The 21,895-nt window shown below is 39.6% G+C and overlaps 3 protein-coding genes across 4 annotated transcripts in view; 2 read left to right on the top strand and 1 right to left on the bottom strand.

Moving 5' to 3' along the window:
* LOC109464605 (sex comb on midleg-like protein 2) overlaps positions 1-9,083 on the bottom strand; it is a 30,224-nt gene extending 21,141 nt beyond the window's left edge. For both annotated transcript variants that reach the window (XM_019761612.1, XM_019761614.1), the window contains exon 1: positions 9,036-9,083. The gene's annotated coding sequence lies outside the window, so the exon portion shown is untranslated. The remainder of the gene's footprint in view (positions 1-9,035) is intronic.
* A 153-nt stretch (positions 9,084-9,236) lies between these two features.
* LOC109464617 (NADH dehydrogenase [ubiquinone] 1 beta subcomplex subunit 4-like) lies at positions 9,237-10,928 on the top strand. The gene is made up of 3 exons (XM_019761630.1): positions 9,237-9,450; positions 9,754-9,897; positions 10,588-10,928. Exons 1-3 carry the CDS (start codon positions 9,289-9,291, stop codon positions 10,651-10,653), a joined length of 372 nt encoding a protein of 123 aa, XP_019617189.1. The 5' UTR covers positions 9,237-9,288; the 3' UTR covers positions 10,654-10,928.
* A 1,474-nt stretch (positions 10,929-12,402) lies between these two features.
* LOC109464607 (interphotoreceptor matrix proteoglycan 2-like) lies at positions 12,403-21,570 on the top strand. The gene is made up of 10 exons (XM_019761616.1): positions 12,403-12,507; positions 14,068-14,289; positions 14,802-15,574; positions 15,861-15,919; positions 16,588-16,736; positions 18,175-18,385; positions 18,993-19,175; positions 20,049-20,266; positions 20,871-20,989; positions 21,317-21,570. The coding sequence occupies exons 1-10, from the start codon at positions 12,426-12,428 to the stop codon at positions 21,389-21,391; spliced, it is 2,091 nt and encodes a 696-aa protein (XP_019617175.1). The 5' UTR covers positions 12,403-12,425; the 3' UTR covers positions 21,392-21,570.
* The last annotated feature ends 325 nt before the right edge of the window (positions 21,571-21,895 follow it).

Raw genomic sequence — 21,895 nt, 5'->3', positions numbered from 1 at the left:
AATCCCTTTCATTGCAAATAGTGGTGTCCCTCAGTACAGGTTACTAGTATATTAGCAAATTGGCTACACTATCTGTCAGCTTGGTAGAAATGAAAAATTACCGCACTACTTTTCGAAAGTAATACGAAGAGTTTGGGGGCTGCATGGGGTGAAAACTGTGTGGAACTCAGTTCATACCTGTTATCAACTGCCTAATACTACAGAACATGTTTGTCCAATAAAATCTGTTTGGGAGGTCCAAAACTAGAACAATTAGACCAAGGAGGTTCAATACTCTACAAGCAGATATTTGGGTTTTGGCTTATTTTTGGCATATTATATACATATATTATCAGGCTTTCTTTTTTGCACTGGTATCCTTTTTGGGTTGGCATTAAAAAAATACCAGTGCAAAAAAAAGGCTGATAAAAAAAAGCCTAAAAAACATGCCAAAAATAAGCCAAAACCCAAACCTCTGCTTGGAGAGTAGTCCTTCAAGAACTAGACACAATTCAGACGCAGGTGAAAAACCTGTTAATATGATTATGGAATTTTATATTATTATATATCAATTTTTCTGGGGTGTATTTCAGCGTGTATTTCGACGTGAGTCAAAAACGAGAACAGGTGTATGATCTGAACATACACTCTTGACATATTTCTACATGCAAGAAATATTTGACAAAGTTTAACACAATTATCATAGCCTCCTGAGTCCTGTACATACACAGTTTTGGCTCTGGATATGTTGTCTTGTTGAATACAGGACAGTTGGTTGCGATATCATGTTTTGTAAATTAGCAATCTTGTTTTTTTGGCCTGCCTCATTTTTTTCCCCTATCGCATTAGATTTGGAGTCTGCGGAAAATGTCATCCATAAAATTTACTTGCTGTAGCCTAAGCAATAATTTTGTCAAAAATTAAAAGGATCAAATAAATATAGATTCCCCAGTAATAAAAGCCTTGGGGGGAAAACAGAAGTGACATGGCACCAACTCTCTAACACTGGGCCTACGAAAAAAAAAATTGTGCTTCTTGTTTCCCAACAGACCCTAGAAAAAACTGCCGACCCTAGCCTTCTTTTGTGGATCCCTGAAAGGGACATAAGTTTTCGAGCTGATCAACCTTTTCTAGCTCCATGATCTGACACTTGAGTGATGAAATGTTACACAATCAGTTTTCCAACATGGACAATGAAAATATAAGTGTAATCATCATGCACGTTTTACTTTGTTAAACTGTATTGTATAAGTTGGATCACTAGAGATCACAGGTCTAAAAAAAAGAAAAGAAGAAAAAAAAAAGAAAATACCAATCTACCGACACTAACTTTTTCAGGACCGAAACAGGAAACACAACATTTTTTTTCCTAAGCCTCACTACCCTGTCTCCCCTGGACACAATGGTCCGTCCCGTCATGTATATTGAGTCATTAGAGGGGGGGTAATCAGGTCCTGGTTTATGGCACCCACATGGCAAATTACGGGTTACACAGCTTTCTCCCCTCATGCATTATTCTTCCACTTTCCCTTTTCAAATTTGGTTCTGTAAATACAAAAGAACTTTCCCTTTTCAAATTTGGTTCAATAAATACAAAAGAAACCCCACAACAAGAATTAAAGGCATCCAATGCAGTTTTTAGGGCTTGGAAACCTAATTTTTCAAAGCCAATATTCTAGTCATTTATCTACATAAGTTGAGTTGAAACCGCACTGTCCCAATGTCCCCAATGTATCTTGACCCTCATGGAGCAAAAATTCCCCAAAATTCTGACGGAAAATGGTTACTGGCAGGGCCCTGGGCTGATATTTAGGGTACCACCCATGAAATAAAGGACTCATCTTGGGGCTTGTTTCTGCAATTTTAAATACCCAAAGTATGAAATTCTGAACACTCAAGCATAAGCAGTCTAGCTACAAACATGTACTTACTCTTGAACCACTTCCACATTTTATATATCATAACAAAACCATAATATCATAACAAAGCCTGGTTTTACCCTTGAGGAAACGAAGGTGCCAAATTTCACACACTTGAGTAATAAGGTCATCACCTTTCAATTACCACACAAAAATAGCAAATATTAATAATTCAGTAGAGTAGTCTATCCTAGTGATCCTATATACTAGTACCTTGTGTATACTGGGTCTGGGATTGATGGAAGCGTTCCGCTTCAAGTACCCTTGGGGCCAGTTTTTTAACCCGAATTCTCAGGGCTCAAAATACCACCCGAATGCACAGGTTAGTGCAGGTAAAACTGGAGCTGTGCAGGTATTTGTGATACCTACCTGCACTGGTCCATGTACTGGGTTTATTCACAAATGCAGGTACATGTATATGTGGCTTTTAACTTCCATGAAAAATGGAGGTATTGTTTTTTGTGTGTCTATCTGTCTGTCTGTGAATGAATGAATGAATGAATGAATGAATGAATGAATGAAAGAAGAATGAATGAATGAATGAATGAATGAATGAATGAATGAATGAATGAATGAATGAATGAATGAATGAATGAATGAATGAATGAATGAATGAATGAATGAATGAATGATACTTTATTTCCGTGTCGTGCGCTATTCCGCGCCCAGCCCGTGTGGGCTTATACGACACCGATTCAATAAGTTATACATAAACAAAAGACGATCAAAGGAACAGATAACAGAATCCAAACAAAATATGAACGCAAATAAAGGTAGGCTATATACAATAATGGTGAACAAATAAGTGAACTCATAGCATATCGTAAATGCAAATAAACAAATCTGTACACAATGAACCAAGAGTTCACAAAATAAATACAAGTACATAAGGTAAATCAAACATAATAAGAGAAAACAAACGTGCAGAAGTAACAAAATGTGACAACTGTTGATGTGTTATGAATACAGGTATTTTCTTCTTTTCCCCCACGCTCGATAAATGAAAGTTGCTAGGTCAGATACACCCTCGTTAAAGAGCCACTTAATTCTATTTTCATCTCTTTCCCATATGATGTCAGGTGATTTTGTATAAATTTTACGAAACATATTTTCTCGAAGATCGTCATAAAAGGGACAGTAAAAAAAGAGTGTGTCTGTCTGTGTGTTTGTTTTTCTGCTGCAGTACCAAGATCAGCCACCAGGAGGCCCAAAATCTACCTTGACCTTTGCCTACCCAACACATACCCACATACCAAATATCATTACAAACTTGAAACTTTCCTGTGGCTTTCTTATAATAGAAAGGTCATACCTATTGTCTTAAATTCTACTATCATTTTCCCGAGTCCCCCTTTACTCAATAAGAGATGGCTGCTCTGAAAATAACAATTCATTATGGTAGCAAAATAATCATGAGCAACATATATTTACACTGCAAAATTTACACACTCTCTCCAAGCTCAGAGCCTCTACAAACTACGTACAAAGAGAGGCCTGGTCATTTTCAGTTTCATGACAGAATTTTCCGCTTGCATCTGCTTGCATCTAGTACTAGTAATTAAAATAACATAAGAAGTCCTCCAATCATGATTGCAATTAGGAACCTTACCTCGCTTTGCAAAAAGCTCTCCAAGTCTGCAAAGTACACCAATTGTGGCACCAGTATCTCTGTTTACTACATCTACTGAGTATTCCTTAGCAGCTACACCACAAACAGAACTTTCAAAAAGACCAGGTCTTGAAATACTATCGTGACGGGTTACTGTGGCCCATGGCAATTTGCAAACGCTTACCATGATAAATTGTGTTGGTACAGTATTAAGTAGCTATTCTCATCACAAGAGAGGAGTTCCAGGCTAACCTTTAAACTGCAAACTGTCTGTTTTCGAGGAATTGATGGGCTAAGAAGTCTCCAAAAACAACAGGAACAGAAGAAATCACTTATAACAACTTCAGCATAAAATATCAGCTACCAACTCCTGGACTAGGTTTCGGTGAAAATATTTGTACATTCTTTTTGGCATTGTACTTGCCAAAAATTGGACAAGCATGCAAGAAATATTTTTGAGAGAGACATAACTAGTATGGGCACAATGGTTAGACTCAAAATGTTCACACATGAGTGCTCAGAAGCTATGCTGGGCATCTGAACTTGGTGGTGTGTGGTGAGGTACAGGTACCATTGGGATAAAACAGGCCAGTTTGAACTGAGATTGGAAATATGTCTGGAAAACCATGGCATGCACACTCTGTCTCTCAGTTCCTGCTACTTCCAGACAGTGTCAACAGACGAATGCACAGTATAGCCTATACTATAGGCAACAGTCTGTGTTTCTTTGCTATTTCAGAGTGGCAACAAAACATCAATGTTCTGTTCATTCTTTTATTTTAATGTAGTACACTGAATCAACCCTATCCCATAGCATACTGATACCTGTACGTCAAAAATGTGATGTCGCTGACGGAACTGAATTTCTGGTGATTTGGTCTTTAATATGAAGGCATAGGAGCCAAGAATGTACATTTTTTGTCGGAAAATAGCAAAAAGTCCCATTTCACACAATTCTAGGTGGTGTATGACAAACATAATGAGGATTTGTGGGCATGTGTCCAAGGCCCTCCCATACCAAATTTCCAGGTTATTTGGTTTAAATATTAGGGCACAGGAGCCAAAAATGTACATTCAAAAAATAGCCCAAAAGCCTTATTTTACACAATTCAAATGTGGTGTAGGACCGTAGGTCAAAAGCTTTAATGAGGTTCTGTAGACATGTGTCCAAGGTATCTCCATACCAAATTTCAGGTAATTTGGTTTTAGTACCAGGGCTCCAGATCCCAAAATGTATATTTTGCCTTAAAATGCCCCCCCCCCCAAAAAAAAAAACATGCCAGAGTCGAATCATTGATGAAATGGCAGGAGGAGGAGAAACATCAATCAACATGAGAGAAACCAATACGTTTCATCCATACCTATGGTATAGACTAAAATATAACAAAAGACAGGAAGACTTGTTTCTAAACAACCACAAATTGGTACTTCTGTAAGCCACAAAATTTCCTAAAGACTTGTCCTAAACACTGGCTTCCTACCCAGAATTTTGATGAACCATACACTGAGTCAAACACTGTGAGAATACAAATACAAGTGTGTGCCTGGGGCAAGGATCAGCCAACTTTATCCCACAACCACTTCCCTTCCGCTGACCCTGTAAATACAGGTGTCAGGATCTAAACAAAGCACGCACGTGACACAGGTCACCCAGATGTGACCTCTTCACACCTCAACCAACATACCAAAACATCCGCTTACAGTATATTCAGGATTTTTTTCACTGTACTATTATGTTCACTGTTTTCACTGTCACTTCTATACCGTGAACTTATCATTACAGTTAACAAGTAATTCCTGGACTTTCTTTTTCCTGCACCTGTGGCAACTGTGAATATATAGTTCCGTGAACATGTCCATTTTTCTCAGACCGTGAATTTTTCCTACCGTGAACATAAAGTGAATTACAGTATTCAGGGGTCGAAATAACCCTCTGTGTGCAACTTGGTGCAAGTAAATTTGGTGTCGTGCAACTAATTTTTTGCCTGCTTGCACCATGGTGCAAGTTTGCTTTATCCACTGTTACTACCTGTAGAATTACCCAATAATATTAATTAATAAAGAACTGGAGTGGAAAGGAACAAAACCAGAATCCATGAAGTTTTTCTTCATTTTTTGTAAGTAACAGAAGGTTACTATCTACGTCGCTGCCAGCGGATGTTTCCCATCACTTCTGTATTTTTGGAGGGTGCAACTATTTTTCTTCCAGTGCAAGTATTTTTCTTTTCATTTGCACCAGTGCAAGTTGGCCCCAAAATCTATTTCGACCCCTGGTATTCAACTGACAGGAAAATGCAGAACAACACTGAGGTGAAAAAGATAAAGATCCTTTTTTTAAACACTGTCTCCATCCATGAAACCGTCATGAGATTGTTGCAACTTTTTGTCATCAGCAGTGGATATAAGGAAGTATGTAACAGTCACAGACTTTCAAAAAAATGTATTTGATCCAAACATGTTGTGGATACGACCGTTAACGTAAGCTAAAGTATACGTTTGAATTATGCCAGCCTCTATGTGAACTGTAGCCTGGATGCCAGACTATTTCGGCACAGGCCAGCTCTAAGGCTCCTGAACGAAAACTTCAAAACGGAAAATGCCCCCAAGTGCACAAGAACAGTTTACTACAAATTTTTATACTAAATTGTAAAAAAAAAAAAAGTACACTGGACATATTGCACCTTTTTCTTAGTCCTAGACACCATGAATTGCTATATATATTCAGTACGATTGAAATTCATGTCTTGCTAACTTGGGCAGTTAGGAGACTGGTGCAACTAGGCTCAAACAATGGTCTGTGAGAACTACTTCTACATGTGCCGAGGTATTGGGAACTGAAAAACAACAAAACCAAAGTCAAGATAAAAAGTGGGCATATGGCCTTGTGTTCCCACTACTAAAGGGGGGTCCACTTTTGCCTTTTGACAAAGGAAATATTCTGTATGCTGGCCACAAGCGGCACACGCGACCCCATGTGACCCTTCAGTGGCACACATGACCCACCCTGACCCCATGTGAAAAGGAGGTCAAAGTGGTGTGAACCCCTGGCCCCTGTTTGGTCATCCCTATTGTTATGGCCATCAACTCTTCTCAACAATGCCATCTATACCCCGTAACAGGCCAAGATCTGGTAGGAAAAACACTCTACAAGTTCTGAATAAAATTTTTTTTAAAGTAAGAAAGGTTAACTCGTTGCAAATGATTTCAGATACAATAACTTGGGAAAAATAATAAATCAAATCTTGTTTTGGTGGGTAGTTCTGCAAAATACTGAAAGATTATGTGACTATGCTTTGCTTCAGGTAGGCTAACTTTCATTACATTTCTTACTTGTAAGGATACTAAAAGGCTATATAATACTTCAGTACATTGTTGTGATAGACATTTTGTCACACTACATTCTACTGTATATACTCACTGTACGTCACATCTATTGTGCAACATGATTTTTCCTTCTATGAATTTTTCATATGAAATATACTCTTTCAAAGAAGATGTAAGCATTGACTGAGATATCGTAACACACTATCAACACATCAAAGATGAGATCAAATGTAATATCTTTTATCAAAAATTAATGCTGAATACTAGTATTTGAAGCTCAAGGCATAGCATTTTATTTGCATTTCAAAATATCTGCCTTGCATCTTTACTCTTTATTGCATCTACGCATACCTGTTCATAAAACAATGTCAGAAAACATGCATATTGCCCTACAGCCATGTACATGTACACATACGCTAAAATATACATATTACTGTGATTCATTGGTTTTCCTATGACTCACAGCAGTTTTTCTAAACAGGGGAATAACAATAAGGGCCTGCTCCCTCCAGCCAGCTCCCTCATAATAATCAATTTTCAGATTGATTCCTAATTGGCTACTTACACTGTTATACATGATTTAGTCTTTCTCAAAATGACCTTTTTCTAGTACTAAAGATGTAAAAACAATACAGCAATGCATTCTAACATTACAAACATTACTCTCATAAAAAAACACTTGGTTGCTTCGCTCCCTCTCCATGCTTGCGATCTGCTCCCTCATGCTAAATTTTTTCTAGAAAAAAAACTGACTTACTAGTATCATATCTATTACACACATGTACTAAGATTCCAACACAGGACTTCAGCAGTGGGAAGCTATGATTTAAAAGAAAATCAAGACCTCTAAATTTCTATATCATCAAAAACAAAGAATGTAGTACTGCATCTTAATCATACCAATAGCAATATAATACTTCATCCAATATTGCAACAAGGACATGATAGAGCTACTCATACGTTTTATAGCTACAGTACACTGACTAAGGCCACACCAATTCAATTTCTTGGTCAACGGACTTGCCCGCTTCATTTTTTTCTGATTTGCAAAAAAAAAAATTCAGAATCAACTGCAAAATGCTCATATTTTACCCCGAACAGTTGAAAACAGTCCTTTTCTTCCTAGTTGTTACAGTTATTCCATCTTTCAATGCAGTGGTTTCATTATTATAAGTTCAAAATTCATTGTTTAAATTTTGAACCAGCCTGGTGTGTTGACTTGATGGCTCCTATCTACCATATTTTTTGGCCATAATAGGATGCCTAGGCCTGTTTTTTTTTTTCACCCGTCCGCTCCATTATTTTCATAGAAAAATCCGTTAACCAAGAAATTAAATTGGTGTGGCCTAATCCCTGAAAAACAAATTACTGGACTCAAACATTTGCATTACTATCACTGTATCAGCATCACAAAGCGGTACTAGTATCAGATTATTTTCTGGTGTGTGCATTTCTAGGATACCTGGTAACCTAATTTACACATAACACACCGTGTGTGTTTTCAAGCAGTATAAACACAAGGAAAATTTAATAGGAGGCCCCACACTAACGAACAATCAATAAATGGATTCTCGGCTCAAATTTTGTGGTAAAAAAAATCGAGGTTTCGACTCGCCTGAGCTACCACGATTGGGCATCGGTAAATGTCTTTGATAACGATTAGAATAATTAGACTTGGCGGATATATGCAAAATTTGAGCTGATATGGATGATAAAAAATATTGCATGAAACCCAGCCATGTGTGAATGTCAAAATAATTTTAACAATCACGGCGTTGTTTGTGAATAAATATTTGATAAAATCTCATGCATACTGAATTCGCGATGAGGTGAGAATTAATACCAACACAATTAACTACCACGTGGCCACTTTTCACTGTTTTTAAGTCCTAATTTTCATCCAATTCCTCCACATGTAGAAAACAGATCCCGGGCCAAAATATCTCCACGTACGAACGGTTTTAATCCATTCTGGATTATCGCATAATCCTAGATCAAACGGACCGCCCGAGATGCACAAAATCCGAGGCGTGATTTTGACAGTTAAAAACAACCGCACAAAAATGGACTAAAACAGACTACTGGAACATCAATCTGCTACAAGCTTACGGAGGTACATCGCAGCGGTAGTTAGTAAGAATTACAGCGTTAAAAGAAGACTCGATCTTTGAAATTCAGAGACCTCGAGACCGATTCATACTCACATTTTGGATTCGCGGGTACCCTCCCTCTGCCGCCATGTTGGCCGTGACGTCACGGGTAAACAAAATTCATATCACAATTTTTTTAACCAAACAATTTTTATTTAGATATGCAAACATTCTCTCGATTCAACCAACTGATTAGATGCATTAAGTAGCGTTTTATATATATTTCCGTGCTTGATATTATTTTTATTACAGATTTTGATGCGCCCATGATGCTTCGCGCGTCCTTGGGTCAGCCCAACAAGACAAGATGGCGGCGTCAGGAGGAAAACCACCGATGGACTCTTGGCGGATCTTTCCCGATGTTACTCCGGAGCAAATGAGGGCCGAGGCCGAGCGACAGGCCATCAGGGGGAAGCTCAGAGCCGCCATGCAGGAGAAGCTAAGGGATCCGTACGCCGTGGGCAACTTCGTAAGTAGATTTCGAACGTTGAAATCAACGTCTCTGCGACCTGTTTACAAAATTATTATGTTTTTTGCTGAAGAACAAAAAACCAAGGACACACAGACTTGTACATAAAGTTTGGTACTAGCAAGAACATTATATAATCCCTATGTAATGTCCTGAGTACAAGTATATCCTCTAATGAGTAAATTTCAATATCAGACAGATTTTCTTGCCTTTGTTTTGCCACCCAGAAATTGCATTAGAATGTCGATGATGATGATGGTAAAAATTACTAAAATTGCATTGGATGTTGTATTTGTCCTGTAGGAAGACCCTGCTCTGACACGCTGGTACTACGTCAGGAATCATCAGTTTGACAACTTTAAGCAGACCCCCAAGACGTCATTCCTTGGCATAGTGTTTGGAATCGCTCCAATTGCAGTGCTTACATGGCTATTCTGGACTGATAGGGTAAGGCTCTTGACAGTTTAAAGTATAACTATCAGTCTGTGTGTGTGTGTTGTGGAAAATTCAGGGCTCCAAATACCACCTGCATATGCAGGTTAGTGCAGGTAAAATTGAAGCTGTGCAGGTATTTCTGATGTCTACCTGTACCTAACCTGCACTGGTCCATGTACTGGGTATACTAGTAGTATGCAGGTTAGTGCGGGTAAAATTGGAGTTGCGCAGGTATTTCTGATGTCTACCTGTACCTAACCTGCACTGGTCCATGTACTGGGTATATGCAGGTTAGTGCAGGTAAAATTGGAGCTGTGCAGGTATTTCTGATGTCTACCTGCACCTAACCTGCACTGGTCCATGTACTGGTTTATATGCAATTGTAGGTGTATGTGGATTATTATTTGCTGCATTGACTGTTACCACCTAGTATGAAGTGTAACGAAATAATAGCAATGGTTTCTGAACAGTTTTAGTATGACCCCTACTTCCTAAATTCTGAGAGGTGCAGGTAAAATTTTTCTGGTGCAGGTAATTTTCAATGATAAAGGTATCATTCCAGATATGCAGAAAAAAGGATTTTGAGCCCTATCATATTACATGTGCCTTCCTCATTCTCTTAACAATTGTTGATGACATACAATAAACAGCAACATGTTGATACTGGCTAATACTAATATGTGCATCTTTTTTATATTTCAGCGCAAAATGAAGGAAGATTGGAGGAAGGGCATTGGAAGAAATAAAGCATCTATTATAAACTTCTAACCCCCGTCTTCAATGCTATGGCAGGGCTTTTCAACAAGATTATATAGATGAATATGTCACATTGAGAAGCTTCCTCATTACGCACCACCATAATGAACAATAGAACATCTATTAGAAAAAGCCTGATGATGTGTTTTTGCGGAGTTGTAATATGGACAGTGTGAAGATTTGTTCTAAACATCTGGGAATAATTTTCACCATGTAAAACAGACAGTCTGATTTAGTTCCATGTTATGTGTGTCAGAAATAAAGTGTCAGTTGACATGGACTTGTGATTTGCTTGTCTTCTGTATTTTTGAATGGATTTGTTAGCTTATAAATTATAAGGGTACTTGTTATCAAAAGACAAATCATTGGACTTCTTCATATTCTTAAAGGTGTGAAAACCCCAATATGGACTTCTGTAGATCTAGGTTAGTTTGGCCATTGAAACAAAGCCTCTTTAAAGTATTTTTAAAAATTACTAGTAACACATTTCAATCGCAAAAAATCTTCTGCATCAGAAAGTCACAAGAAAGAAAATGGAGCTTTTCAGCTCAAACTCAACAGTAAACAAACCCTACCTAGGTAGACACAATGGTGATGATCATGACGTAAATTTTCAACAGAAGAAGGATTTTACCTAGCTAGGGACTAGAATTGTGTTCCTATTTTGGGGCCTTCACTGTGCAATTTTAATGGTGTCATAACGTGGGTTATCCTCACTCAGTCAGACTCCTACTGAGTCCTACATCAAACACTCCTAAGTTTAGTAAGTATTAGTATTTACTGCATCCACTGTTACCATGTCAGAATAGGCCAGATCACATGTCACGTGTAGAAGAGGCCTCTAGCAGATCCATTGTGAACTGTATGTGCATCTGGCTGTACGTCTTTGTTTCTGATATGGTGGCTACAGTAACAAGTGACACCTGCTAAACAGTTGGTGATCAAGTTGCTCTTATAACATCAAGCATGTTCTTTTAGTGCCTCTCAGCTACAGAAAGAAATTGTAGAAACAAAATCAGGGAGAGGGGGGTTGTTTTGTACCGTTCCATCTAAACCTAAAAGAAATGGGAGTTTGTTCAAATCTTCTTCAACACTTATCGATATCTAAAAGTTAGCAAGTCAACGCAGAAGTGTAAAATTGTAAGGTTTTTAAATACTCGCACCACTATAACCTCCTAGCTCCCTTGTTCACACCAAGAATAGAATTAGCCTCCTGTGCAGGCCTCTGGGCGGGTGGGAGTTTTGATACTGCGTTTTGTAGAATTTTTAACGCGTTCTATTGCCGGCCATCATACAACCAGCCGCCCAGAGAAGGTTTGTACCCGCCAAGCTTAAGGCGACTGGTTGTAGGATGGCCGGCAAAAGAACGCGTTAAAAAATCTGCAAAACGCAGTATCAAAACTCCCACTCACCCGGAGGCCTGCACAGGAGGCTAGAATTAAATCAAGAACTGGATTACGTCCTTGCTTAGCTTAACCGCGAAAGTAAAGGGAAAAAATCAAGAGCGGAAAAGATCAATGACTAATGTACTCAAAATATTATTGAACTTGGCTGCGTGTATACACTAGGAAGAATGAGAGCAATGTGCGGCAAAATAAAGGGTTGTAGTAACAGTGGCGACCATCCGTGCGTGCAGGCGAAGTGGGTTGGAGTACCCTAGGTCCCGCCCTACAACAACCCAGCATCCTAGAACCGAACAGGATTTCATTTCAGTTTGTGCCGACTACCTGCTAGGCCGTGTTGTGTTTTTACCGCGCTGTGTGCTTACACAACGGTTCAGCAGGATGAAGATAATTTCGTCTGCAAACATTTGGTTGATATTCGTGACTGTTCACTTCGTGCAGTGCATCTACATACCACCAGAAGGTAAGATTTCAGTCACACGGAGTTCTAGACCTAGTTTCAGTGTCAGTTTTAATCGTTTTTTAAACATTTTTAATGTCTTGGGGTGGTGGGACTACGGCGCACTGATATGTCAACTTTGTATATTTAAATGTTAATTGTATTTTGTTGTGTGGCGCTGTTAATATAAGTTATAAACTTGAGTGCAGCGCCACACTGTCCTTGTTATGTTTTCGATGTTTTGATGAATTAAAAAAAGTTTTAATAGTGGCGTTCATTTTGTACTACTAGAAACTTATTTTCCAGATATAGAATTAGAATGAAGACCTTTAGTGTACATTTTTGCCCCACTGGTTCTAAATACAGGTCTCATGTTGACAAACTTATACATAAACGTTTATAAATATAAATATAAACTTCTAGTATACTCTAGTTCATTCAACTTCCTCTCACTTCTTAGTAATAGTGGAATGTATAGTGGCTGTATGAAAAGTTAGAGTTGGTTTGTCGAAGGCTATAAGGAATATAAATTTGTCTGTACTGTTCAAATATTTGAAGATGACTGAAAAGAATTATTCTATCGCTATCATAAGGTAAATGAGGGCAATCTATGGTAAAACTAACTTCGTCTTCTACTTCGAATTCTATGTACTAGTATATGAATGAGAAAATAGTCTTTGCATTGTCTTGTCTCTTAATACGACTCAGTGATCCACCCTTCCACTGTTTCTCTAACAGTGGAAGGGCCTAGGTGAAATTTTCAAAAGAGAAGCCGACTTTCGGAAGTTATTGTACTGTAGGGTAAGCTAAGAAAAATATGTAAATGTAATTAATATGCGTACATTACACCCAGTGGTAGTATATGAAACCTGAGCAAAAATCAATTACATTGTACTCGGATTAAATGTCAAATTCAATATCAGGAAAGTCACTGTAGCCAAAACCTGGCGGTGTGACCCGTAATACTTTGATAAACAATTCTCAAATAAGGTTTACCGAATAAATACTGTTGGGATATTTTACCTGAGTTCTAGTACACCTGAACATGATACATGTACAACATTTTGCTGAGTTCTAGTACGCCTGAATATGATGCATGTACAACATTTTGTTTATAAATCAAAGCTACCATAACAGTTTAACTTTTTACAAACGAATGTTTCAACTACAATGTAGTATCACTTTTTGACGGGGGAAGTCTTTTTAATGCGTGGAACGGGGCGTTTTCATATACAAATAGAAGTGGCCAACTATGTGATAAAAACGTTCTCTTGTCAGATCCACTAGTTTTCCCCACTGAATGATTACCGAAGGAAAACATTGTTTTTGCTCTGTTTCCTCTTCTTCTTCTTCTCCAAACCAATAAGGTCAATGACCTGAACCAGACGTTGGTAACTAGTGTTGGGTTACATCATGTTGCATTTTATAGCAAAAGGGATTTAGGCTCCTGTCTGATCATATATATGAATGTGTATGAGTAAGAATTAACAGAGCAGACCATATGCGAAGGTAAACATTATGCATTTGCTTTAAATGTTACCTTTCTAGTTATCTTGCGTTTCCTACTTTTTTTGTGACACGCAGAGAAAAAATTGAATTGCAAAGAACGACAAAAAGCCGGCTCCGACCCGTTCATCCTACACTGCGCGGATGACGGTTCGTTCAAGCCGCTTCAGTGTGACGACTCCACGAACCTGTGCTACTGTGTACACCCTGAGCGGGGCACGGTGTACTACGAGACGGCCGTCGACTTCACCGCCGAACGGGCCCAGGGACAGGACTGTGACAAGTACTGGCAAAAACAGGGTGTGTGCAAATGATTTTCATGTGCTTTAAATTTAGATCTTGAATGTTCATCTATGTTGGTATAGAAGTAAGGCCATGTTGATTTGATTATATGGATGACATCCGCGCGCGCATGAATTTTCGTCCGTTTCCAAAAAAAAAAGTTTCCGACCATACTGGAAATCGTACAAAGTAGCTGCAAAATGAGCAAATATATGTCGTATTGAAAAAAATATTGGAAATATTGGAAAACGATACTTATGTCGCAGAATGGCAAAATCCTTTCCAAAGGACAAGAAGAAAATATGAAGGAATGAAAATGAAGAGTCTATTATTCACCATGCCAATAAGATATTACTCTGTGTTTAGTCATTCGTTCAACCTTCATGACCACCTAGATTTCATAATGAAGGCTACTGTTTTTTTGCCAAACTTTTTTTTATTCGCACGCTCGCATATTAGGAGGTCAGAGGTCGTCTCTTGTCGCCTTTTGTTTAATGTTCATGTCTCCAATTTTTTTTGTCTTTTCAAAGATGCCCAAAATGACGCAGTCGTCCCGATGATTCTAAAGTTACCTGTGGACCAACCAATTGACATCACAGCTCTCTCAAACGACTTCGAAGAGAACGCCGAAGACAAGAAGACCGGCGTTGTCCAAATAACAAGTGCCAACCTTCCACAAAACTTCGATGAGCAAGGTGACTTCACTGCCACGAAGGAAGTGACTAAAACCGACGCTGACGTCACTCACCTCAGTCAACCAATCGCAGTGCCTGTACCATACAAGTTAGAAGATGACGCCACTGCGACGAAAGAAGTGACTAAAACCGACGCTGACGTCACTCACCTCAGTCCACCAATCGCAGTTCCCGTACTATACAAGTTAGACGATGATGACCGTGAGAAGAACCAAACTGAGCTTGCCGGTCGTCCAATCCCAGTGCTGTACGACAAAGTCCCAACTGACGTTCACATTGACGCCGACAATCACACGAATACTCCCGACGTAGAGCCGACAGAAGATATCCCACCTGTTGTCGCCTTGTCGTGCAACAAAACTATCACAAACTGTAGTCAGGATGTCTTCAATGCCACAAGCAACCCCATAGAAACGACAGGAGAATACAATGGGTACAACACTAAAGCTCCCTCGGCTATCCAACAGTCACACGTGGCTAAGTTACTGACGATCCCTGAGAAAAGCTACCTGTTCGACCTGCGGGTCACCAGTATGAAGTGGACGCCCTCTCTGAAGAACACCAGCTCGGAGGAGTACGTTTCTATGGAGAAACGTTGTCATGACATGGTGAGTACACCGCAATGTTACGTATGTTTGAAGTTAAAACTTATGTTCCAACGCAAAGGTAAATGTTCTCACCAAGTCTCACTGGGTCGTCTACTGAGGAAGACCAGAGTGACTGGTCGAAAGCTCTCGGTGAGAACATTTACCTTTGTGTAGGAACGAAAGTTTCAACTTAAATATGGTTTGCATTCTGAGAATAGGTATTAAAATGTCACATTACCGAAACCACACGGATGCTTCATATGTAAATACATTTTATTTCTCTTATCTAAACATTTCTTCTTTCTAGATGCTGCCTCTATTCGAAGAACTGCCCGGATTCTTGGCTCTGAAAATCCTCGGCTTCAAGTGAGCTTGTTTTGAAAACGTTTGACGTTCAGTGTAGCGCTCTAAAGAAGTTTCATTGACACATAAATTTTATCAAATATTTTTTACATCTCATTGACAATAGAGGTCTATTCGCATTGGATCATAAAAGCCGAGGTTTTTACATCAATTATTTGAGAACATAACATATGTTTAGTACGTCGACGAAAGTTACTACCAGTAAGTTACACAGACAAAAGTAGGGGGTGCTTCTTGAAACTTTTGTTAACTTCTGCGCCTAAGTCTATCCATTGCTTGAGCAACAACTTTATAGTGTAATATGTTAAATATTCGATACCTTGCCGAACCTTGCTATACCAATGCAATGTTATAAATACTATGAAAGTTCATCTGTGTTGGTATTAATCATAGTACAATGTTCACGTTCGGAAGTGACTGGTTAGTAATTCCTCTCTCTGTCTTCGTTGTGTTGGAATAAAGTTCAACATTGTACTATCTAGTAGGGCATTATCATTAGAACGACTTGTTACACCTAACAAAGGTTAGGTGTAACAAGTCGTTCGGTGTAATGTAGCTAGCTGCCGCCGCGCCGCGTGCCTACGAAGAAGGTGTGTTACGCCCAGGGGTGGTTATACCGGCTATACAGATACAGATTCACATACCTATAACTTATGTCCTTTGTGATCTAGAGAAGGCAGTATTATTGTGGAACATGAGGCCCTGTTTGACTACACCAGAGTGACGTCATCAGATGACCTGAGCTCCCGGCTCCGTGACGCAGTGGAGGGGGGCACACTCGACCCCAACATGACCTTCGACTCTCTCGTCATCTACGATGGTCAGGACACTCAATTATTCAATTAGCTGGCTCTTGACATATGGTAGTTGACAATAAAAGCAAAAAGACCAATCTGGATCAATTTCAACCAACTTTTTTGAAAATCGATCAGCTTCGCGGAAACCTATAGTAGAATATATCGTGACAGTACTAGTATGGGATCCATCTAAAAAGCGAGACTTTGGGAATGGTACAGAACCAAGCCGCAAAGAACAACTGCATGAACAACTAGAGTTCCACGATCTCATACCTTCGCCAAATGATGTAAGCCTTTATGAGTAAGAAATTATAGATTAATCCCCCTGATTGTGCAAATAGGATCCTATATTTGCATCAATTATATCTGTTGATCATATTCTACACCAGAAGACAGTCTTATCTTATCAAAGGATGCCATTATAGCATTTCCTCATAAATTATGCAAATGAGGTCCTTATTTGAATAAGTTATGTTTAATTATGTTCACCTTCACATAACTTTCAAATATTCCAAGTATGAAATTCCAGGCAGTTACCACTATGTAAATATAACATTTTCTCATTAATTATGCAAATTAAGTCTTCATTTGCATAATCGATATCTGCCTGTATTTCTGCCGTTCTTAATTACATATGTCACAAGCTTGAATAGTCCTATCATGGAATGCAGCTGATTTATAGAATTTCCTCATTAATTATGCAAATTACAATAATATATGCATAATTATAATATCATTATGTTAAGCATCACTTCAGCTACCTACATGCCAAAAATCACGACGATCCATCAATCGGTTCTAGAGTTATCCGCCTTTAAATATTTTTCAACTAACGCCCCTGCAGTTCCAGAGCAAGCCGCTAGGGAGGCCAAACTCACATCACTTCTTCCCCAGCACAAGAGCTACCTACCATCCAAATTTTGTCACCCTAGCATGTCTAGATCACGAGATATCAAAACCGGAAGTTCAGCTGCAGTACCATAACAAGCCGCTAGGGGGCCCAAAATTTAATCAGTTCCACGTCTCATGAAGACCTATCCACCTACCAAATATCAAGACAATCCATCTTAGCCTTCTTGAGTTATCGTGCTGACACACACACACACACACACACACACACACGAACGCCTACGAAAACATAACCTTCTTGGCGAAGGTAACTATGAAAGGAGTGCTAGAAAATAGAAGAAGTCCTGACTATGCATGATGTACATGTATAAAACGGCTAATAAACTAGTGGACGTACCAACTACTAAGTATCTAATACCGGATCAGAAAAGAACAAGAAATAGTCATGCCCACATGTACCAGAGTTATCAACCAAGTTTTTTTCCTAGAACTATCATATATAGAGTTAAGCTCGGTGCCTCCATGTACCATAGAGACCGATACAGAAACAGACAAAGCTACTCTAAATTCAAAGCTTAAATTGTTACAGTTTTCTTTGAATTTTCTATTCAGATGCGGATATTGACTTGTGCGACTACGCCCAGTGTGAGGACCACTCCCAGTGCGTAGCGCCCCCTGGCGAGAAAGTACCGCTCTGCAGGTGCCACACCGGTTACGGCAGTCTGGAGGGGTCGGTGTGCACGTCACGGTGTGAGCTGGAGCCGGGGTACTGTCACAACGACGGCAGGTGTGACGTGGAGCCGGAACTAGGAGTCATCTGCAGGTAAAAGGAACAGTTTTAGTCGTCAAGCTTTCTCTAGTCCTTTTTTCTGGGCCACTGAAAGACTTTGGCAAATCTACGCTTGAAGGTGGCTCTGGCCTTGGTACTGAAAGCGTCTTCTTTTAACGGAAATGATATTCTCATGAAGACACTATACTGGTACCATCTGTTCTCTTCTGCTGCATTTGAATTATGATGAAAAATGAACGATACAAAAAGTAAATTTTCTGGTAATTTCTTTACAAACTTAATTGAATCAATCCTACTTGTACTATACTCCATTGCAAATACAAGTGCCATTCAGGAAATAAAGTGCCAAGATATTACACCATACTAGTGTGTTTAAAAGCTGTCAGTCATGATCGTTTGCATTCTGGTAATTTGTGGTGGTACCACAAACGGAGTGCGCTTCTCGCAGGTTGTTTTAGCACTAACCATAAATGTCAGAAATGGGAAATGTGTTCGTTTGTTTGCGTGTCTGTTTGTTTCTTTCTTTCTTGAAAAGTAAATGACTATCACATGAACATTTTTTCCAATTGAAATATTTTTAAAATGTTTGGTGCAGAAATATTACATAATGCCCCTTTAAATTTCTTATCCATATGTACAGATGTCGAGCCGGCGCGTCCTGGTGGCACGTGGGGGAGCGGTGTGAAACCTACATGTCCTACTTCATGGTGTTCTCTATCGGGGGCGGGGCAGTGGGCGGAGTCTTCGTCATCATGCTGCTGTCAATCATCATCGTGGCCAAGAGGGTTCCGAACAAGACCCGGCCGTCCAACTACTTCCCAAGGTAGGTGTTAGTTATTAGACCCCATTCACACTCACGAAACGATCCGGATTGAGCGTCAATTACGATCAAAATTCATCAATCCGGATCGTTTTTGGAGTTGCATGCTAGATGCTCGTGTGAACGCTCCCATTTGGTTATACATGTACATGTATTGTATACGATCTTAATCAAAAGTAATCCACCTCGAGGCGGTACTAGTGGTTAAGATTTACCATGTGGCATGACAGTTGGAAAAACGTTAAACATGCAGTTTTCGTGTCTTTTTGCATCTTTTTGAGCCCACTGTCGTGCCAACGCGTCGATGTCCGTGCCTTTTTACAATTGTGTTTTGCCCATTGTCATTCCACCGGCAAATCTACCTGGGGATTATGTATCTAATTAAGATTAAGTGTTTAATTTAATCGTTATGAATTAAAGACCTTTAGACTTGTTCAACCTTCCCGTTCTAATCAGATAAGTACAGGTTAATGCCCTTCAATGCCCAAGCTCGAGGTACCAGGCCTATGTAGAAGTACATGCACAGGTGGTTAAAGTAACAAAACTCGCCATCCAATGCAATTTCTGGGTGGCAAAAAAAAAACGATTCTGGATGACGAAATTTTTCTGGTATTGTCATTTACTGCCATTTCTTACCGCATTTTTGCCTCACCGATATCAGTACACTATGGTAAACGGGTTGATTCATTTAACTACATTTCAACAAGAACATTTCAATTTACATTTCAATAGAAAATTGACTTTGAAAATCCATGGCAGTTTTACTGCCCTGAAACAGCTCTGGATGCCTGTGAAGTACAGCTAGATGATGTGCCAAATTAAATTTATAAAGCATATCTAGATAGAATATTGACGGATTGAAATTCGTTTCTCCAGTCACTACAGAAGGCCCTTCTTCATCGAGGCGAACGGTTCGACCGTGCTGAGCGGGCCGTCCACCTTCTCCGAGACCACGTGGAAGGAGAACCCGATGTTTATCGACGAGCAGGAGGAGGACATCTACAGCACCATCAGCCGGAAGGTCGGGCAGGAGATCTCCCGCGAGCTGAGGGAACTGGAGGCCACCGACATCGAGGATCCCTACGGCATCATAGGTGGGGACATGTAGCCTTAGTCTGGTATCCAGTCTTACGTGGTAGGGGCGGGTTTTCCTCGGGGCCGCATGAGCTCTTTCCCGCCCGCCCCAGATAGGTTTCCTGGTGTGTATTTCACGATAATCTGGTCTCCAACCCAAAAAGAGATTGATTCACCGGAATTTTAAGCCGAATATCTCCGTCTTCATCCATCTGAAGTGCTGAGAGCACGTGATTTTTTGTGACGTCTAATCTTCAATCAGACTTTTTGGCGCATGCAAAGAGAGAACCAGGCTTTATCCTTAGGCCAGACGGTACTGTTGTTCAGTGGCTAAATGGTAACTATCTGGCAAACGCACACCGCCTGGCCAATTTGATTCTGTCTTTGCAGCCGCCAAAAAGTCTGCTCGGACGTTATGTGAAGTCAGCACTGGGTCAAAGTTCGCTGGAAGTTGGTAACGCCCCCCGTCCCGATGCTGATGTCATATCTTTAAGCCCGAGGGATTCGGCCGAATATTTTTTTTTTTTTAGTTGGAGAACAGTTTGATTAGCAACTGGAACTTGTAGGTATCTACAGATAACGCTCGCGGAATTTCGACAAATGTGTTGTTCTTACTAATCTTAGGGATGTTTGCAAAAGCGGAGTCCGGGATCTCCACGGCTGGTACAAAACTGCCCCCTGGGGACTGGAATGGAGTGGTGCGCTTCAAACCGACGGTGGAGTGCATAGATCCGAACTGGAAGGTAAATTTTTAACCCCATGACAGTATATAAATGTCTCCATTTGAAATTCATTAACTGCATTATGTCACATTAGGGCGATAAAAACAGTCAATTTTCTTAACATGCATCAACCTTACTCCATTACATACGCCATTCAATTTTTTTTTCAATTAAAACATTTAAATTTTTGGTACAAAAATGTTACATAATACCCGCTTCATGCCACCTGTTGCGGTTTTATCTCTATACGCATGACTTTTCTATGGTATTTCATGTGTTCACTAAAACAATCTACTATGTATCTTATGAAAGACATTATCAAAGCTTGTTTGCTTTCTCATTCCACAGTTCAAGATCAAGCGGCCCCGCTATGCGTTCAACCCGGAGTACGATCAGCAGAGGGACGATTTGTCTTGGCCCTGACGATGCCGCCATCTAGCGGCCTGTAAATAAACTGCAACACCAACGATACTTAGTACTCAAATTACTAGATATCGGGAGGTATTTTGTCACGTCTCATAACGTACGAATGTATCTTTCAGAGCGAATATTAAGAATGTGTGAAAAAAACTCTTTCGACATCTGTTTTGATATTGTGACAACGATGCCCCATAAAGAAAAGAGTCGGGTGGATTCTCAAAAAACTGTCTTGCTCTTCCAGATGTCTTCTCGCTTTAAAATGTACACATTCAATATTGATATTAATGTATGAGTTTCTGTGTTGTGGATATTTTGTTTTCCGTAATGATTCTCTTACTTAAGTTCCATTTTGTACTTATCGCTAATGAGAATTTAGATTGTATATACATGTACAATTAAAGGTTTCTAAACTCAATTGATAACTCAACGATGTTATCAATTTTCGACAGGGGATAGCATGATAGGGGAGTTGGTCTGCTGGAGAAAACAGTTTGCCGCACCCCCCCG

The sequence above is a fragment of the Branchiostoma belcheri genome, unplaced genomic scaffold, assembly GCF_001625305.1.
Source record: "Branchiostoma belcheri isolate BF01 breed outbred unplaced genomic scaffold, Haploidv18h27 scaffold14, whole genome shotgun sequence".
Lineage (NCBI taxonomy): Eukaryota > Metazoa > Chordata > Leptocardii > Amphioxiformes > Branchiostomatidae > Branchiostoma > Branchiostoma belcheri.
This window is presented reverse-complemented; position numbering and strand designations above follow the sequence as displayed.

Bases quoted from the DNA above. Each gene is read 5' to 3' on its own strand.
- LOC109464617 (XM_019761630.1), top strand. From the start codon at position 9,289: ATGGCGGCGTCAGGAGGAAAACCACCGATGGACTCTTGGCGGATCTTT. The intron at 9,451-9,753 runs GTAAGTAGATTT...TTTGTCCTGTAG, and splicing joins CGTACGCCGTGGGCAACTTC to GAAGACCCTGCTCTGACACG. The intron at 9,898-10,587 runs GTAAGGCTCTTG...TTTATATTTCAG, and splicing joins GGCTATTCTGGACTGATAGG to CGCAAAATGAAGGAAGATTG.
- LOC109464607 (XM_019761616.1), top strand. From the start codon at position 12,426: ATGAAGATAATTTCGTCTGCAAACATTTGGTTGATATTCGTGACTGTT. The intron at 15,920-16,587 runs GTGAGCTTGTTT...TTTGTGATCTAG, and splicing joins CTGAAAATCCTCGGCTTCAA to AGAAGGCAGTATTATTGTGG. The intron at 20,267-20,870 runs GTGGGGACATGT...TACTAATCTTAG, and splicing joins GGATCCCTACGGCATCATAG to GGATGTTTGCAAAAGCGGAG.